The sequence below is a fragment of the Homarus americanus genome, unplaced genomic scaffold, assembly GCF_018991925.1.
Source record: "Homarus americanus isolate GMGI-L3 unplaced genomic scaffold, GMGI_Hamer_2.0 scaffold25483, whole genome shotgun sequence".
Lineage (NCBI taxonomy): Eukaryota > Metazoa > Arthropoda > Malacostraca > Decapoda > Nephropidae > Homarus > Homarus americanus.
Genome location: NW_024726235.1, coordinates 1,190,953 through 1,209,950, shown reverse-complemented (window position 1 = coordinate 1,209,950; position 18,998 = coordinate 1,190,953). Strand labels below are relative to the sequence as shown.

The window sequence follows — 18,998 nt, the reverse complement described above, 5'->3', positions numbered from 1 at the left end:
CACGTAGTCCAACACCAGCCAGTCATTACACCCCGCACCAGTAAACATAACCAGCTTTATGAGTCAAAGATGCCGGCAGCATCTCAGCGCGTGCAATCTAATCTTTTTACTACCACACAAAGTAGCCACCACGCGACCTCACAATGTGTTGCACACGAGCTTGCAATAGCCGTGCAACATTTTTACGCTGGGTATATAGTGTCGGGTTGAGGCGGGTACCTGGAGCACCCTCTGGCCGGGTCTGCACTGGTCAACACCATTCACGCCGGACCCTTGGATACACCTTTTTGTCCGCGAGGGACCGCCACCACCATCGTTTTTTCGGGCCTGGGTATTTTTTTGTTGTCATATCCCTCCCCTGGTGGCTCAACTAAGACCCTTCCGCAGGGCTAACTACTTCTGCTTGATCATTAACCATCAAATCACTTGAATGTCTCTGTGTTCAGGCGCTTTTAAATTCAACTTTGTGTGGCCCGTCGGCCATAAGGTAGGGTGAAGTACACACACATAACCATATAGTGCATTATGAGTGTTGTCAGTCAGTGGTTGACGAGCAGCCAGGTGTTTGGAGAAGTGGAGGACAACCTGACGGTGGCACAGCTGGGTGCGGCCCTCCACCAGTACAAGAAGAACCTTTATCACCACAAACTTCAAACGCTGCTATAATGGATATTCCCACAGGTGACATAAGGAAATATCTCATCTGTTTCTATCGTGTTTGTTACCAGTAGCACCTGACATGTAACAGCATATGTAACAACATTTATCGTTCCTCCAGAGACATTATCCAGGAGGAACATAGGTCAAGCAGTGTACGAAGAAGCACGCAGGAACATAACTCACAGCGGAGCATCAACCAGCAGACCAAGGGTTGTGGTGTGGTAGCTCTGCGTCGTCTCCCCGCCACCCTGCAACACGCCCATACACGCGTGCTACACCTCTATTCCTCTGCGGAGCGCCGCTATTATGAGCCCTTTAAGAATCAAAGAACCCGTGCCCGTCACAATATTGCACACGAGCTTGCAACACCCTGCAACATTTTTACATCTGGGAGAGAAAGCTGACGGGCCACCCCGGTTACCTGGGGTGTGTGGGGAAAACTGTTGCAGCGGTCCAACCCATTCAGCACCCCACCCCACTACACGGTTTTTGTGATGCAGGGCCCCTGGCTCAGGTTTTTTTGTGTCTCCTTCTTGCTTTTTACAGCGTCGCTGATGACGACGAGATGCAAAGATTTTTTTGTTACCGGAAACTACTTGGGGCCTCCGCTGATACACGCCACACACCACCTCCCTCCCTCCCTCCTCGTCTTGTAGCGACGGCCAAGACACTTCTGCCTCCACACCACCAGACAACACCTCGCTTGGTAGTTACAGGACATCACTTGTGGTGGGGGGAAATAATTAGTGGTTGCATTTGATACTCACAGAGACGCGGTATTGTTGGTGAGTTGGTGGTGGTGATGATGGAGAGTTGGGGTGGTGGTGATGCTGGAGAGTTGGTGGTGGTGATGATGGAGAGTTGGGGTGGTGGTGATGCTGGAGAGTTGGTGGTGGTGGTGATGATGGAGTTGGGGTGGTGGTGATGCTGGAGAGTTGGTGGTGGTGATGATCATAGAGGGTTGGTGGTGGTAGTTATTGAATGGGCGGGGTGGGTAGTTGTTGGGTGGGCGGGGTAGTTGTTGAGTGAGCGGGTAGTTGTTGGAGTGGGTGAGGTAGTTGTTGAGTGAGCGGGGTAGTTGCTGAGTGAGTGGGTAGTTGTTGAGTGGGCGGGGGTATTTGTTGAGTGGGCGGGTAGTTGTTGAGTGGGTGGGTAGTTGTTGAGTGGGCGGGGTAGTTGTTGAGTGGGCGGGTAGTTGTTGAGTGGGCGGGTAGTTGTTGAGTGGGCGGGGTAGTTGTGGAGTGGGCGGGTAGTTGTTGAGTGGGCGGGTAGTTGTTGAGCGGCGGTAGTTGTTGAGGGGCGGGTAGTTGTTGAGTGGGCGGCAGTTGTTGAGTGGGCGGGGTAGTTGTTGGAGTGGGCGGGGTAGTTGTTGAGTGGGGCGGGTAGTTGTTGAGTGGGCGGGTAGTTGTTGAGTGGGCGGGTAGTTGTTGAGTGGCGGGGTAGGTTGTTGAGTGGGTGGGGTAGTTGTTGAGTGGGCGGGGTAGTTGTTGAGTGGGTGGGGTAGTTGTTGAGTGGGCGGGTAGTTGTTGAGTGGGCGGGTGAAGTTGAGTGGTGGGGGTATGTTGAGTGGGCGGGGTAGTTGTTGAGTGGGTGGGTAGTTGTTGAGTGGGTCGGGTGGAGTTGTTGAGTGGGCGGGGTAGTTGTTGAGTGGGCGGGTAGTTGTTGAGTGGGCGGGTAGTTGTTGAGTGGGCGGGTAGTTGTTGAGTGGGCGGGTAGTTGTTGAGTGGGCGGGGTAGTTGTTGAGTGGGCGGGTAGTTGTTGAGTGGGGGGGTAGTTGTTGAGTGGGTGGGGTAGTTGCTGAGTGGGCGTAGTATGTTGAGTGGGCGGGTAGCGTTGAGTGGGCGGGGTAGTTGTTGAGTGGGCGGGGTAGTTGTTGAGTGGGTGGGTAGTTGTTGAGTGGGTCGGGTAGTTGTTGAGTGGGCGGGGTAGTTGTTGAGTGGGCGGGTAGTTGTTGAGTGGGCGGGTATTTGTTGAGTGGGCGGGGTAGTTGCTGGAGTGGGTGGAGAAGTTGTTGAATGGGCGGGAGTTGTTGGGCGGGGGGTAGTTGTTGAGTGGGCGGGTAGTTGTTGAGTGGGTGGGGTAGTTGTTGAGTGGGTGGGGTAGTTGAGTGGGCGGGGTAGTTGTTGAGTGGGCGGGGTAGTTGTTGAGTGGGTGGGGTAGTTGTTGAGTGGGCGGGGTAATTGTTGAGTGGGTGGAGTAGTTGTTGAGTGGGTGGGGTAGTTGCTGGTGGGCGGGGTAGTTGTTGAGTGGGCGGGGTAGTTGAATGGGCGGGGTAGTTGTTGAGTGGGTGGGGTAGTTGCTGAGTGGGCGGGGTAGTTGTTGAGTGGGCGGGGTAGTTGTTGAGTGGGTGGGTAGTTGTTGAGTGGGTGGGGTGAAGGTTGAGTGGGTGGGGTAGTTGTTGAGTGTGCGGGGTAGTTGTTGAGTGGGCGGGTAGTTGTTGGAGTGGGCGGGGTAGTTAAGGAGTGGGTGTAGTTGTTGAGTGGGCGGTAGTTGTTGAGTGGGCGGGGTAGTTGTTTAGAAGGTTTAACTTTATTGTTTTGTTTATCATTTGTGTTTAAACTGACATTGAATGGTTAAAGAAAATAAACTTTACTAAGGGGTCCCGCTTATGACACTGAACACCTGCTGTGACACTAACGACACAGGTGGCACTCAACACCTGCTGTGACACTAACGACACAGGTGGCACTCAACACCTGCTGTGACACTGGCGATACAGGTGGCACTCAACACCTGCTGTGACACTGACGATACAGGCGGCACTCAACACCTGCTGTGACACTGACGACACAAGTGGCACTCAACACTTGCTGTGACACTAACGACACAGGTGGCACTCAACACCTGCTGTGACACTAACGACACAGGTGGCACTCAACACCTGCTGTGACACACTGGACGACACAAGTGGCACTCAACACCTGCTGTGACACTGACGACACAGGTGGCACTCAACACCTGTTGTGACACTGGCGACAAGACGTGTGGCACTCAACACCTGCTGACACTGACGACACAGGTGGCACTCCCCAACACCTGCTGTGACATCAACGACACAGGTGGCATCAACACCTGCTGGACACTGACGACACACAGGTGGCACTCAACACCTGCTGTGACACTGACGACACACAGGTGGCACTCAACACCTGCTGGACACTGACGACACAGGCACCCAACACCTGCTGACACTGACGACACAGGTGGCACTCAACACCTGCTGTGACACTAACGACACAGGTGGCACTCAACACCTGCTGACACTGACGACACAGGTGGCACTCAACACCTGCTGGACACTGATGACACAGGTGGCACTCCAACACCTGCTGTGACACTAACGACTCAGGTGGCACTCAACACCTGCTGGACACTGACGACACAGGTGGCACTCAACACCTGCTGGACACTGACGACACAGGTGGCACTCAACACCTGCTGGACACTGACGACACAGGTGGCACTCAACACCTGCTGGACACTGACGACACAGGTGGCACCCAACACCTGCTGTGACACTGACGACTTTAACACCTGCTGTGACACTAATGACGCAGGTGGCACTCAACGCCTGCCCAAACAGTTGTTATTGTAGTAACATCTACAAACAGTTTACTATCACACGGATCTCAGAGGATTTACAGCTGTTCCAAACGTCAGATTTGGAGAAAGTTAATAAATTTGGGTTTTCAACATTTCGTTTATCTTGACCAAAATAACCTATGACTACCATGACCAGACAGATATTAGGAACAGTATCTACGTTGTTTGTGTTTTAATGATAATCACTAACGAACATATAACTCAAACACCCACTTTATAGTTCTTAATAAATTCAGGTGAGTCACGCACACTAATTATCTAATAAAACTCATATACTGTATTCATAAAACATTAATACCGACCTGTTAATGTCCTGTAATGAATGATCACTGATCAGGTGAGAACATCATTAACATTAGTAAAGCTCTCTACAGGTGTGTTGTTGTACTGTGTCTACCTGCAGTGTGTTTTACTCCAGTAAATATTTCCAACAGTAAAACACAGTCAATGGAAGATTTTTATGTATTTTGCACTGTAGCCCAGATAATGGTTAGATGCACAATACTAATCCATGAGGCTTGGAGTAAGGCGTATAGACTATTAAGTACCACGTAACTGAACATTGCCGCAGGAACACCTGTACTGTGCAAACATTTAAGGAGAAACAGAGTGTCAGTTTCCAGGCAATGAAGGTACATCTTTGTCCACAAAATTCCAGAATGTAATGTAACAAAATGTTATAAAGATATGATGTTATCATAGCCAGCGCCAACTCACTGGACACTTCACAGGGCGTGAGAGATGAAGGGCGCCTGTGGCTCCACGACCCAACACATACACAGACACAATAATGGCCCTTTGAGTGTCTCCCCCTTACATACCAATCTTATTAACGGAATGCCGGTAGTGATCAGCTGGTGTAACTGATGGTTTGTTGCTAGAACAAAAGTTTCTCTTGTTGAGCTGTCTCCTCCCTCAGTATGTCTCTCTCTCTCTCCTCGCCCTCCTCTTCACCCACCTTTTCACAGTAACGACTTCCATCAGGCCCTCTGTCAACAGCCGTCGTCACGGTGGTTAACCAAACCAAGTGTTGCAAAAAACACTATTGTTGCAAGATGTTCCAGGGTGAGGGGGGCGAAAACCCGACGGCTGTCCATCAACTACAGGATAAATTACTGGCGGCCACTGTTGCCTCAATCCTGGGCTCGGGGACCACCCTGCCCACACCCGCCTCTTACGGCTCACTCATCTTAATCTACCGTGCTCTTCAATTTGGTTTCTCATTAAATCTTAGGATCGATATATTACCAAATTTAAAAATTCTGAAGTAGAGATAGATGACCAAGTGGTGATGGTGGCGGTAACAGGTATATGGTGTCGGTGGTGGTGGTGGGAGGCTGAGGCGGCGCGCCCCTCACAATAGCTGCCCAACCCACCGCTGCAACAAACCAACAATCCCGTCGACCGTTGAGCAACACGCGCTAAAAAATGATCATCCCGGCCATGCAAAATGAGCGGGCGATCTGCAACGAAAGGGTGAGGGGGTACGGGGGAGGGGGAGCAATAAAGGGGTGAAAAGGCCGGGGGCAGGAGGAGGGGGCTGAGGGAAATAAAGAAATGCAAAATGACCGCGGCTCTGCAACACAAGGGTGGGGTAGGGGGTTGGAGGAGGGGTTAGCGAGTAGGTAAGAGAATGGTTTCCAGAAGATAATGGCGACCGAGCCCTCCCTCCCGCCCTGGCTGCAACTGCCACCATTGAACACGTCCTCTCAACGGTATATGTTCTGCCTATTTCTTAACGCTACGCCATGTGACCTGTCTTGGGTATCCCTCCGATGCCTCCCTCAGCCGCCAAACACAACGAACTTTCTTGAAAAAAACAGGATTAATTGTTGTTGTTGATTTTATCACTCCAAGGAAATCTGTGCATATGTATAAAACTAAACACCTGCCATAAATATCTGTAAGTAAAAGGCATTAACAATTATCTAATTAACCTGACCTCATCTCACCACTCAGCCATCGTCAGCTAATTAACTATCACTGATACTGAGATAAGTGAAGATAGTACCACAAGCTTACAGTGTTATGCTCCCTTGCCTCCAGCTATTTGTACATATTCTTAATTCCCGGTAGGCTACTGATATATTTAAGAAAAGCACAAAATGATCTGTGGAACTCATGAGAAAGATGTAAAATATTGATATTAACTGTACTTGTGAGAAGACGATTGTAAAAGTATACAAAATGGAGCAGCAGTAGCAGTTGATGAAATGTGCCTGATGACCACAAAGTGATAACGATAGAGAGAGAGAATCAGCAAAATAGTTAGAAAGTTTACACTGAATCAGTCTGTATATAGACAATATAGGTACAATGTACCCAACAGTGCAAGTACTGGATGCAAACAATTGGAAACAGTAAGTCGATTCGACCAAAAAATAACCCAACAAAGTTAGCCTTAGCTTAGGTTGAAGGACTTATCAGTAACAGTAAATCTAAGAAAACAGACTTGTAAATTTGTGATTGAATAAAACAAGTACAACATTACACTCAGACTATCCAAGACTGATGATGGATCACTGTAAAACATTCATTGGTTAGTTATAAACAAAATTATTATTCTCTGGTAAATTCATTGACCATTTTTTAATTCACCATTTCTACAATTTATCAGCAAACTAACCGTTCCGACGGTTGGTCTGTTCTTTGTTACTTTGTTACAACAGGAGGAAACTTGAGCGCCCAGGGAAAACCTGCCTTGTTAGGTAGGGTCACACTGGAAACACACTTCTCACATGTGACCCAGGCCGAGGATTGAACCCAGGATACATTGTGATAGGAAAGCACCCTACTGTTACTCTGAAACGGTACACGTGTGTAGCTCCTCCAGTACATATGAATTGTTTTTCGCAACTTTTTGCTTACTGTATGTACTCTCTTACTTTAACAAGTGAAAACTTATCAACTTAATCTATGGATACTGTATACCTCCACTGTTCATGTAAAACGCATACCTATATTGACAATATACATGCTGAATCAATGTAAACTTGTATGACGATTTTACTGAATAAATATACCTGTATTTCACCTCTTTACCCCAGCAGTCACCGGGGAAGCTCATTCTCACAGCCCCTCCAGAACCCATTTTCTACAGTACACATCTCACGACACACCACCACTCGACCCGTTCCTTTACAAATTACAGTAAGATTATGTTACTAAGCGCAACCCAAGAAAATATGTATAATTTTATTTCCATTGGAGTCATATGTGGGGTTGGGAGCCTATCAGCCGTGTCTCCCAGAAGTCATTATAAACTTTGAGAATATCCCAGGGAAGTACCTGCATGTGGATGTGGGTGAGCATGTAAGTGAAGTGGTGTGAGAAAGGCAGTCGACGATGAAAAGCGTTAGGGTGGAGGTAACTGTGTGTGTGAGAGTGCATATTTACCTTATTTTCCCGATGACCACTCAAACTAGAAGTGGCCATACCGAGGGAAGGATGTCAATGGCCTATGTAGGATCCCTCCATTGTTCTTGATAGTACAGTATAACAAATAAGTGTACATATAAGCTCGTGGGAATGCGTACATACGAACGCATTTAAGGAGTATAAGTAAACAGGGATAGAAAGGCATACTTACAAAATTACTTAGGAACGCATGCAGGAGTCCAAGCCGCATACACATTGAGTGCGTGAGAGCGTGTAGGTGTCAGCATGTGTGGATATGAACACAAAGGAGAGCCGCGCCCCTCAACCGGGATAATGAGGGTGAAATATTAGAGTAATGCGTGATGACACCTGGTAATCACAGGTGCACGAGGACCGGACACCACACACCAAACACGGGCTCATCAACCATCACTAATACTCGTTGCGTTATTGTGTTGTGATTTTGGAAACACAAGGAAAACCCCTTAACACCCAAATAACAATAATTTCCCACGTTTAGTAAAAGAAGCTTACTCCACATTCGACAAGAGCAGAAGAAACTGTTTCAGGTTTAAGTCAAAACAAGAAACAGGCAACACAACAACAACAACAAATTACAACTTTTGAAATAAAAATAATATTACCAAGAAGCTACTGAGTTCATAGGAGCCAGTGAGCGATGCTTGTGATGTGGGGCGTATTAACCGCTGACACTACCACACCGAAACATCTAATATACTATAACATTACAACATTGATATAATTTCAAAAAAGCTATAATTCCAGTATATTTATTGATGCAAAAAATTCTGACTGGTCTGTGTATGGAGATTATCATATAGATAACTATAATATAAACTGTAAATAACATAATTACCAACATAAAAAACCTAACCTAACTTAATTTAGGTATATTTTGGCTATGTTATGAATAATAAATAATGTCTTAGGTGAAGCAATCAATTTGACCATATCTGAACTACTTTATACTCTAATAAGTTTTTACAGCAATAATACCTGCACGTTATTCCTACCAGGCAAAAACTCCATTTACATTTGAAGGCTTAATCTGACTATAATCCCCTCATTTAGTGTGATATTACCCGTATATCCGTCAACGCTACTGCCATAATCCCCCGTAAAACTTGACAGATTAAACATCATAAAACGATACAAAAATACACACACCCTGGTCATGACGCATTCCTTCTTCACACTGTGTATTATATTAAAAGTTTTTAAGTGAACTGTTTGCTGATCATACAGTCCTCTAAAGTAACTCGATTATACTTGATCATATGTTTATATAGGTTTATATACCTGCTTTGATTAAACTGATATGTCAGGTTTTGTCTTGCTTTTTTTTAATGGGGAAATAGCCCACCCGGGCAAAGAAGTCAGTGACCCACATCGGGGGGAGGGGGAAACAAATTGCATCTTAGAAAAAAATAAAACAAGAGTGAGAAACGATATACATGTTGTTGTCAAAGTAAGAGAAACAATTAAGACCCTGCAGTTGTGTGTAAATGAGGCAGAGTCTGCCAGACCAGCAACCTGGGACTGTGATGCCATATAGCAACAGGGTCTACCATGACAACACATTATACTTCCAATATCTTCCCGGGCGGTAGTACCTCCCTGTTTGGTATACAGTACTACCTACCTTAAACATGGGAGAAAATCCTCTGGATGCCCAAGCTTGCCAACAGTGCGTAACAGAGATCCAGTACACCCCCAGAGCCAAAAATGCCTAACAGAGACGTGACTGACTTCTTAAGCTACTAACAGGCCAATCAAGGAGGAACAGCCTAAATAAAATAAAGAACAGTACACTAAAGTAAAATAATTGCTCCAGCTTACAACCACAATAAAATATAAATGTTCTCCCAACTAAAAGTTCCATTTTCTTTTAAAACAACAGAGAAAATGGACATAAATAATGTTTCATAACCGAGTTTAAAGGCCGAACCTAAACTTTGAATGAGTTTAAAGGTCTTACCGTAGTATTACTTTTATCCTCTTCGCCACTGATCGGCTTGTTAGCTAATAATAACAATTACAACAACAATAATAATAATACGAAGAATATAGGTCATATGCAAGGGAAACGTCATAGAAGAAAAGTGTCTTAGATATATGTGAACTATTGATTGCAGAGATAAAATTCTTGAAATTAGGTTGGTGGCAATAATAACAATAATAATAATAATAATAATAATAGTAATAATATTATTATTATTATTATTATTAACCACGTATAGAAAAATTATCTGCAATATAATGTACTGAATTCAGGTCAGTTATATTAAAGAAATTAACCTTACCGGTATCTATAGAAATTTGAATAAAAACTTCAAATAATGTAATTAAGTAAATTTTTTAAAAATAAATTTTACATAACAGATATTAGCAAAAAAATGGATTTCAGGATTATTCGGAATCCTAGTACTATATTGGTTTAGTTAGGTTATATTAGGATATGTTAGGTTAGATAGGTAAGGTTAGGTTAGATTAGGTTTGGCTAAGTTAGATTAGATTAGGTTTGGTTACGTTAGCTTAAGTTATATTATGATAAGTTAGGTTTGGTTAGGTTAGCTTCGGTTATATTACTTTTACTTACTTTTATCCTCTTCATCACTGATCAGCTCGTTAGCCGCTTGGGTGATCGGTCACGTCTCTGTTATGCACTGTTGGCAAGTACTGGGCATGCACCGGCTCCTGAATGTACCTGAACCTGCTCCAGTGTTGGTCAAGAAGAGATTACACGCAATGCCGTCACAACACTTTCTGGTAGATTGTTTCAATGGATAAGTTAAGTTAGGTTAGGTTATGATACATTAAGATTTTGTAAAGACTGTGTGAGGTTCCACTCCTGTTTCACAAGTGATGTTTCTATCCCATTATATCTATTTCTAGGTAAAAAAACTGTTATCATCCTTTGAAAAATTCGGTAGTTTTTCTAAATACCGTACAGAACATCGATCCTGTCTATGAACCGCTTTGATATATCGTATTAATCTTTACATAAGACTCTGTAAGACTAAAATTTCTAACTCATTTAATGATTACGTATCTCGGACGAAGAGTACTGACCAAAGAAAATTAATTTGCAGAGAATGGCATCAATGAACTTCCGCAGTTATCCCAGACAATACAAACAAAGGTCTTGGACCCATACACACACACGCGCGGTTTGAGGGAGTTACTCAGCGAGTCTCAACTCCATTTTAACCAGTCATTTTAAAGCACATATCCACGTGAATTTATGAAAAATTTGGGTTATAGTTACAGGATGATAAGTGTAAAATTAGTAATTATAAATAGGCTAACATTCTACCTCCACTTAGTAGTTATTTTAGATATTATTAAGGCATATATACATAAATTATGCATGTTCTCTAGCTAATAAAATGTGACGCTCACGCCATCAAAAACGTAAAATTACACTATGACACTTTAAGAATGTTGCTTTCATTGGTACCAGATATAAAAATACCCTCTACTTTAAGTTAGGTATGTTTTCTGAGAAAAAAAAAAGGGGGGGCTTATTTGCATCGGTTCAAACCACCATTCTGAATTAAGTCCTTAGCCTTTGGTACATAAGGAGTCAGTGTGGCCATTACTGCACTCGACTGTCTTCACTTCTTCAACAATAGTTAGGTATCTATTCACAGCTGGGTAGACTGGTGGTGCCCTGAGCACAAAAAGGTCAGTAAATCCATTACACTCATTTTATTATTTGTTGATTTAGGTAATTTATCTCTTTTTACCTGTTTCTGTATTATAGTGAAGATACAATATGTTGAGAATGGCTTCCTTAATGTTTGACTGCTGGAGAAGTCTGAAGCCTGAATCTACTAAGCAGCTAGTCTAAATTAATGTCTCTTTTCAGTTTGCATCTGTGCAGCTGAATCAAGAGGATAAAAATTATCACCATTAAGTTCGATGATAGATGGCTGTACATTACCGTCCAAAAGAGTGTGTATATTCTCTTGGGTATAAAACTACGACTAGACTTAAATTCTGTACATACATTGAACCAGCAACTGTGATAAATATTGGAATATATAGAATGTAAAACTGTGAGGCTTGTCCATAGAGATGATGTTATATTCTCTGTTTTTTATATAGTAGTTCAGAACCACTAGGTTCAGAATGATAATTTTTGGAAATTTTAAGATTTAACCCTTTTACAGAGGGAGGTTACCCTAAGCTGAATAAAATCGTCTGGCGGTAGCCAGAATACAATGGTGTGTGTGTAACACCCGGTGAGAGGGTTAATGTGGTGTTGGGTAAAGAGTGAAATGGCTATTGAGAGAGTTACTGGAGTACTGTGCGTAGTTACAAATTGTCTAGGTGTGTAAGACCAACATGTGGAGTGATCTTTGCCCCACCCATTTGAAATTCATTTAAACAGTGGTCACAGGATTGGGGTTGGTACTTTATTCTCTAAGTAAAGAGAGTCCGGTTCTCTTGGTTGGCATTCACTCTAGTTAAACGATTGATTTATATTAAATTCATTGACTTAAAACAATTTCTCGTGATCACTACTGGTGTTAGATAAGAGTAACTACATTTTTAGTAGTGGCCTACAATCTGTTTCACTAAATGTTATGCTGTGGTCGTTAACAAACTTTTCAAATATTTATATAAATATTTACTTACATACTTTATTGTACAATATTTTGTTGATCAAGTGTTAACATACGATTGTTCACGAGCTAATGTTTGTTTTATAAATAATTCGGTCTAATTCTGTTTTGGATTTTAATACTATAATACAGGCAGTCTCGGAGTTACTCACTCGTTATGTTTCTGGACCTTGTTCATAAGTCGGAACAGAGTTAGTTCCATAGGTTAGGTTAGGTTAAAGCACAACCCTGCACATACAAAACAACATTAATATCTCATACATAACAAATAATGTAAATTCCGTAAATAAAGTGAAGTAAAAAAAAATAGAATAATGAGATTAACGTAAAAAATGAGATTTTAGTTACAGATTATTGCGATGGATATAATGGGATCCCATTCGCAAGCGTGGGTATTCGTGAGTCGTAGACTGCCTATAATTGTGAATAATTCTGTCTCCTTACAAGTTGAGTCCTAACTCTGAAGACCTTTAGGGTTAATTTGGTAATAAAATTTTATCCAAACTAAAAGACTAGGTGCTACACATACAAAAACCAAAGTAAACCAAATACTGTACAGTACTCAAACCCCAAGTAGTCTTTTGGTATGTGATACTACTACAATAGGAAATTAATATAATTCTGAACTCCATAGAATATATGCAACAATTTATGTTCCCATTATATAATTGAAATATATTTGTGTTCACATTAACAAAAATACACAATGTGTAGACATAATTTTATTTATATGTCAGTAGATTTACATACTTAGGTCAGATAAGTGTAAGTTATTAGAAGTAGTACTAGGTAATGAGTCAACACACAGGACAAATATTTCAGCGAGTTCACCTGTCCTCCGGTTGCAAATGCATTAAATTTACATAAGCTTATCAAAGTATGGTAGCATACACTAATACTGCTAAATCTATGTACTTAAATAATTGTTCTATATGACATTGCACTTGTATATCAAAACATCACTGAAAATCAATATTTACACACCAAGAACAGGTGAACCTAACCTGCAACCATGTTAGCCCATCACTGGAGTCTTCATGAACTCAAGAGACTGTGATGCACCATCCCTTCTTTTATGATTTATTAACTACAGCATACCACCAATTGTAACATCACTTTGAAATAAATATTGTTTGTAAATATTGAGGTCAATAGGAAGTTTTAGACAAAAAATGATAAAAATAATTTATAAAATACATCTGAAGTGATAAATCACTTCCAATTCCTTGTACTTTTATATGGTCATAACTATGTACTGTTCAAGTATCTAATATCTAGTGTCAAAGTATAACACATCTTCACAAGCAGTGATGATAGTTTGATGTTGAGCTTTAAATAACAAAGCTCTGACTGGGGAAGCTTGAAATTAGGGAGTAAAGGCAATGCTGCCACAAGACACAAGGGATCTGATCAAAATCTTCTGGACATCCATGAAGTTACCAGGGGGGAGAGCTTGACAGACAGCCAGCTGTAATTGAGCATCCCATGTGGTCCTGCCAACATAGTTAAGGTTCATCTACTGAAAATAAAAATGTTAAAAAATAATTTGAAGTATAATTAAGTGATTAATTCATTTTTTTTATGCATACAGTATACTGAACATAAAAATTGACAATTCCAACTGAAATGTGAGCTCTACTGTAATCTTTCACAAATACCAAGTCATTGTGGCTTACCAGCCTAAGGCACTTGGTTTATAAAATATAAAATGCTACATCATCTTTAAAAAATATGCCATAAGCATTCTTATATTATATAAACGAGCATCTTAAGATGGTTATTCAATGGTAGATATGAATTTAATTTTGACACTTTTATCAAGTTTCACTGATAACTTGAGGCTCCTTACTGTGGGAAAACCCCACACATATTTCCTGTTGTGTTGAATGGCATCAACTTACAGAAGGGCATAAGAAAAGTGCTGAACAATAAATAGGTTGCATGTTTTGTTAATTTCCTTAAGATTACAAACTGTGCACTGGTTGGACTGTGGATGTAACACTAAAGTGTATTTCAATTGGATTATAATTGTACAAAAATTTACTAATTCAAATGCAATTATAAAAAAAAAAAAATCTTGAGTTGGCCGCAACCCACTAGCCTGGCATGGCTGCTGCAGCAAATATTGCACTGGTGAAGCGTCCTGGAGAGTGTGGTCCCTGGCTCGCTCTAGGCCTGATCAAGGAATCCACAACACAAGTCTTCCCTTATATTAATATGGCCACTGAAAAAGCTATTCAAACTTGTGCCTCATATTTACTGATGCACAAATAATGGCTTAACAAAATATTTAAATACCTTGATTAATACATACATAATTAACTTTCAAGTTTGGCTCAAACAAACAGCATCACACTTTTACTACAGTTTTTTTTCTGTTTCCTCACACTTTCTTCCAGGATTTTCCTTATTTCATATCACTCGGTGAACATCAATGTACATTTATACCAGCACAATGCTAAAAATTTGGTTAGTTTTCATTAAAAATACAAATAAAATGAATGATATTCACACTTGCATACAGACATGGTTTGTATTTACAGGTATGAGTTCCATATATATATAAACCTTCAATTGTACACAAGTTATTCTTCTAAAGCATACATAGTCATGCCTGCCTTTGCATACACACATCAAAGACCTAAATTTGCATCATCCAGCAAATCAGTCTTATTCACCTATAACTACATGCTAAAGGGTCATCAGTTAAACCTTGTTTATCTGGACATGAGTTTGAAGCCAATTTATTTTCTGATCTTTAAAAAAATAATCTTAGTGTTTAATGTCATCTATACATGTCAAATAACAAGGTTATACTTTCTTGACTTGTAGCCCATATAAATTTGCAACAGATGTTGAAGGACAGACCAACTCTAAGGTGAGGACAACTTCAATTACAGCACAATAAATTCAGTTTGACAATGAAACCATAAAACGTATTAAAATCTTACTTCCATTTAATAGCCTTTTTTAATCCTTTCCTCACAGTATCTTGCTATCAAGTAAACCCTTATCTTAACTCCAAAACATCACCAATAGTAACTTAATAATCTGTTTTTCACATTAGCATGTCAAGACTGCAGCACAAGTTAACTTTGACCACACACTACAGTATAACTGCAATTTATAAACAGAAACAAGGAAATTTACATATGCTTCTCCATCTCAAAGTTTATGGCTTAATGAAGTGTTCTGGATTAAAAACAAGTAAAACTTACTGAACTGTTCATGAAGAGAGGCATGTCATACAATGTCAAATTAATACCAATATCATTAATTGTTATGTACTGTGTTGGGTCTGATTTGGAGTGTAGGCATAATTAGAGAAGGGTGTTTCAGTATGTTATTGGTTCCCTGGTCATTATTAATATATAGGTGGGGAGCATGGACTGTGAATAAAAGAAGAAACATATTTGAAGTGACAAGTGATGTGCTTGAGAATAATATATGAAGTTATTAACATTAAAAAAATAAGAAATACAGATATAAAGATGCGTGCAAGTAAAAATAATACTGGACAGAGTAGATCTCAGGTAGCATGGGTAGTGTGGACATAATGAGAAGCCTGAAATTGTAAGACTAATAAAAAAAAAGGCTTATAATTCAAAGGTGGATGGCAGGGGAGAGAGGGGAAAGATCAAGAAAGATATGGAAGGATGGGGTGCTGGAGGCACTTGAAGTGAGAGAGAACTAATTCTTGGTGAAGGACATGCTGCCAACTTAGGTAAATCATTGTGTGATCAGATTTGGGGCCTTGTTGTGAAGAGTTCCACAACAGAATACTTCTTGTACAGCAATTAGAATATGTGTATGAACGACAACTGATAAAAGGAAAAAATTTCAGTGTGTGTGTGTACTACTATTTAAATTAAATAATAAATTAGAACAGTAAGATTATCGTTCAAAATGTATCAAAGGTAATAGTCAACTGATGTCACTAATGCATTTCAGCAGAATTCAATAAGCCGTTCCAAATATTAACCAAAGTTAAGACTAGCCTTCACAATGAGCCGAGTTTGATCATGAACTACAACACCTGTTGCTGACTGTACACAAAAATAGACCCACAGAGACAGGTTTAACACTGTAATGAATGTTCTTACCAATACAAATGAGCAATGTATGTAAATACAGAACGTATCTACCAAATGCACAATAATTTTAGAATGGAAACTTTCAAAGTTGTTTTTTCTGTGTGTCTCTGGGCAGTGGTGAACTGGGCCAAAAGCCAAGTTTTTCCCTCTAACTATGAATGATATGTCCAAAAATTAAATAGTGGTGTGAGGGCACCAGCCGTGCAAAACTTTTTCTCAGAGCACTGAGATACCTTGTACTGACATCATAAGAGGACAAAATATATATATATTACACAGTCATTGTACAAACCAAGCAATCAACAACATAAAAGCTTGGAAAACCGTGAAAAGAAGAGAATAACTTGATAATGGTTATTCAACCTTCAAAGTACTGAGAAACACAAATTTACAGTCACAAAATCTACCTAACATAGTGTATTATTAGACACCTGAACTACAATTATGAAAAGATCATTTATATTCCAGTTTACCATCTCATAATGAAGACATGTTAGCGCCCAAAACCCAGGTTCAGTTATGTAAAAGTATACAAAATAACAATTAGTAAGTCCCTAACCACCCTAATGTCTTCCTCATGACCTGACACACATAGGCAGGTTAACTTCATCAACAAATTCATCTTCAACTAAATAACGTTTAATTCAACAGTGACTAATTTTTACAATAACATGAATGACCTGCCTGGTGCCTGAGGAGGACTGATGAATGAAATGTATTACTTAATGATTCAGAAGACCCCATTTCAATAGAAGAAAAATTTCAATGAGCACTCACATCATACTGCTAACTTCTCCACAAAACTTGCATTAGCTCATGTAAAAATTGAGACACTTACATTTTCTTCATTAAATGCTTAACATTCCTGGACATGTGCCTGAGCTCTAGCTTTCTAAATGTGCATAAATATACAGTGTGGTAAAAATTCTTAGGATAAAAGTATAGCATGAAAAAATAATTCAATCATCAGTTCCCTTTGAGGGATCATGTAAGAGTAATAACTATAAAGGACGAAACACTTTGATTACCAGCAAACAAAAATTCTAATTGCAGACTGCAATTTGATCATCAGCACAACAATTGAAACATTATTTTACAACAAATATATCCCAAATGTTGCACTATATATGGTAATACTGTATATGCAATAAATGCTGGATTTTTAATTGATATACTGCTTTAAAAAATACCACATATAAAGGAAACTTTTTTGGAAATTAATACAAAAAAGAAAGAAGTTTAATGTCCTAATAATATGATACAATGTACTGAACATGATGCATCCGTTATACAGTATGTGAGGGTTATGACCTGTCAGTATACATTTCCATTATCCAGCACCTAAGTTTCCAACTCGGACAACCAATTTTCCTGATAAATTGGATATCATACCGCTCACAACGGCTTCTCAAAAAGCAACTCGGACAGGCAAGCTTCAGTATCCAACATTATTTGAACTTTTTTACTGATTACAAACAATTTATCATTATACCCTCAACAAGAAGGTTACTACATATAAAATCAATAACTGATAATCAGTAAATCTCATAAAACTGTCATAGAGGCACTTGCTGAGATATAACTAAAAACTTTGAGATGGTGGATACCAACACTTGCCCTATACACTTCAGTACTACCCAAGTTCTTCAATGATTACAAGCCATTCTAGGATTCATCCTAGGATTCAACACAAATAGCAATTCCTTTCATTCAAAGTTTGTATTGAACATGTTGAGGTCATCAAAGTTAGCAGTGCCAGATTGATCAAGGATTTGCAACATATCAGTGAGTTCTGGCTGCGCTCCTGGTGCACCTCCACCTTGGTGACTTGCGCCAGAACCTGGGTGAACTGAGCTGGTGGATGGGCCTACACTTGCTCCTTCTGCACCTAGGCTGCCATACTGCCACATACCTGCAAAAAAATATTTAATTTACTGTATAATGTAGAAAAATAAATAAATATATATATATGCAAGTAAATCACTGTGGGTGTGCGTGATCCAGGTATATGCTGATAACCACAAGGAAAGAAGAAAACACGAAGTTCCCAAGCACTTTCGTGTAATTCACATCTTCAGGGGTGAGTACAGACTAAGGAGAAGTACAAAACAAGGTATATATATACAGAGGAGGGTGAGATCAAGTCCACAATGGTCAGGTATTAGGTAATGACCATACCAATCTTCAAAAAGCACCGCAGCAATTGGTAGTCAGGTCAGAGGGTAAGCTGACCCAACCTTCTCACCTGGTTACAGCTTACCCTCTGACCTGACTACGTGTGACTCGAACCCTCGACCTAATACGTGTGACCAGGGAACGCTATCAACCATGCCACAAGGACACTAAAAGCAATCCTAGACAATGTTATATTTCACACAAAACACAAAGCCTGTTCATTGAGCTGATGACGCCGTGAACCTCCCAATGGGGATTGCCCGTTCCACTATGTGGTGGGAGTAGCATTTTACCGAATCCAGCTGGTATGAAACACGAGGTACCATATATATTTCATTTTTAGTCCATATAACACGCGGACTTGAACATATATGGACTAAAAATGAAATACTGTATATATAGTCCCTCGTGTTTCATACCAATTTCATCATTCCAA

The 18,998-nt window shown here is 40.6% G+C and overlaps 2 protein-coding genes across 13 annotated transcripts in view; both read right to left on the bottom strand.

Moving 5' to 3' along the window:
• Positions 1 to 1,634: 1,634 nt before the first annotated feature.
• Positions 1,635 to 5,452, bottom strand: LOC121865520 (mucin-2-like). Its single transcript, XM_042365038.1, has 2 exons — positions 5,442 to 5,452; positions 1,635 to 3,219 (listed from the first exon to the last, which is right to left on the bottom strand). The coding sequence occupies exons 1-2, from the start codon at positions 5,450 to 5,452 to the stop codon at positions 1,635 to 1,637; spliced, it is 1,596 nt and encodes a 531-aa protein (XP_042220972.1).
• Positions 5,453 to 13,002: 7,550 nt separating this feature from the next.
• The window catches only part of LOC121865405 (aryl hydrocarbon receptor nuclear translocator homolog), a 180,664-nt gene continuing 174,668 nt past the window's right edge, over positions 13,003 to 18,998 (bottom strand). For all 12 annotated transcript variants that reach the window (XM_042364770.1, XM_042364769.1, XM_042364771.1 and 9 more), the window contains one exon: positions 13,003 to 18,299. In XM_042364770.1, coding sequence (XP_042220704.1) covers positions 18,094 to 18,299 — 206 coding nt within the window. In that variant the 3' untranslated portion in view covers positions 13,003 to 18,093. The remainder of the gene's footprint in view (positions 18,300 to 18,998) is intronic.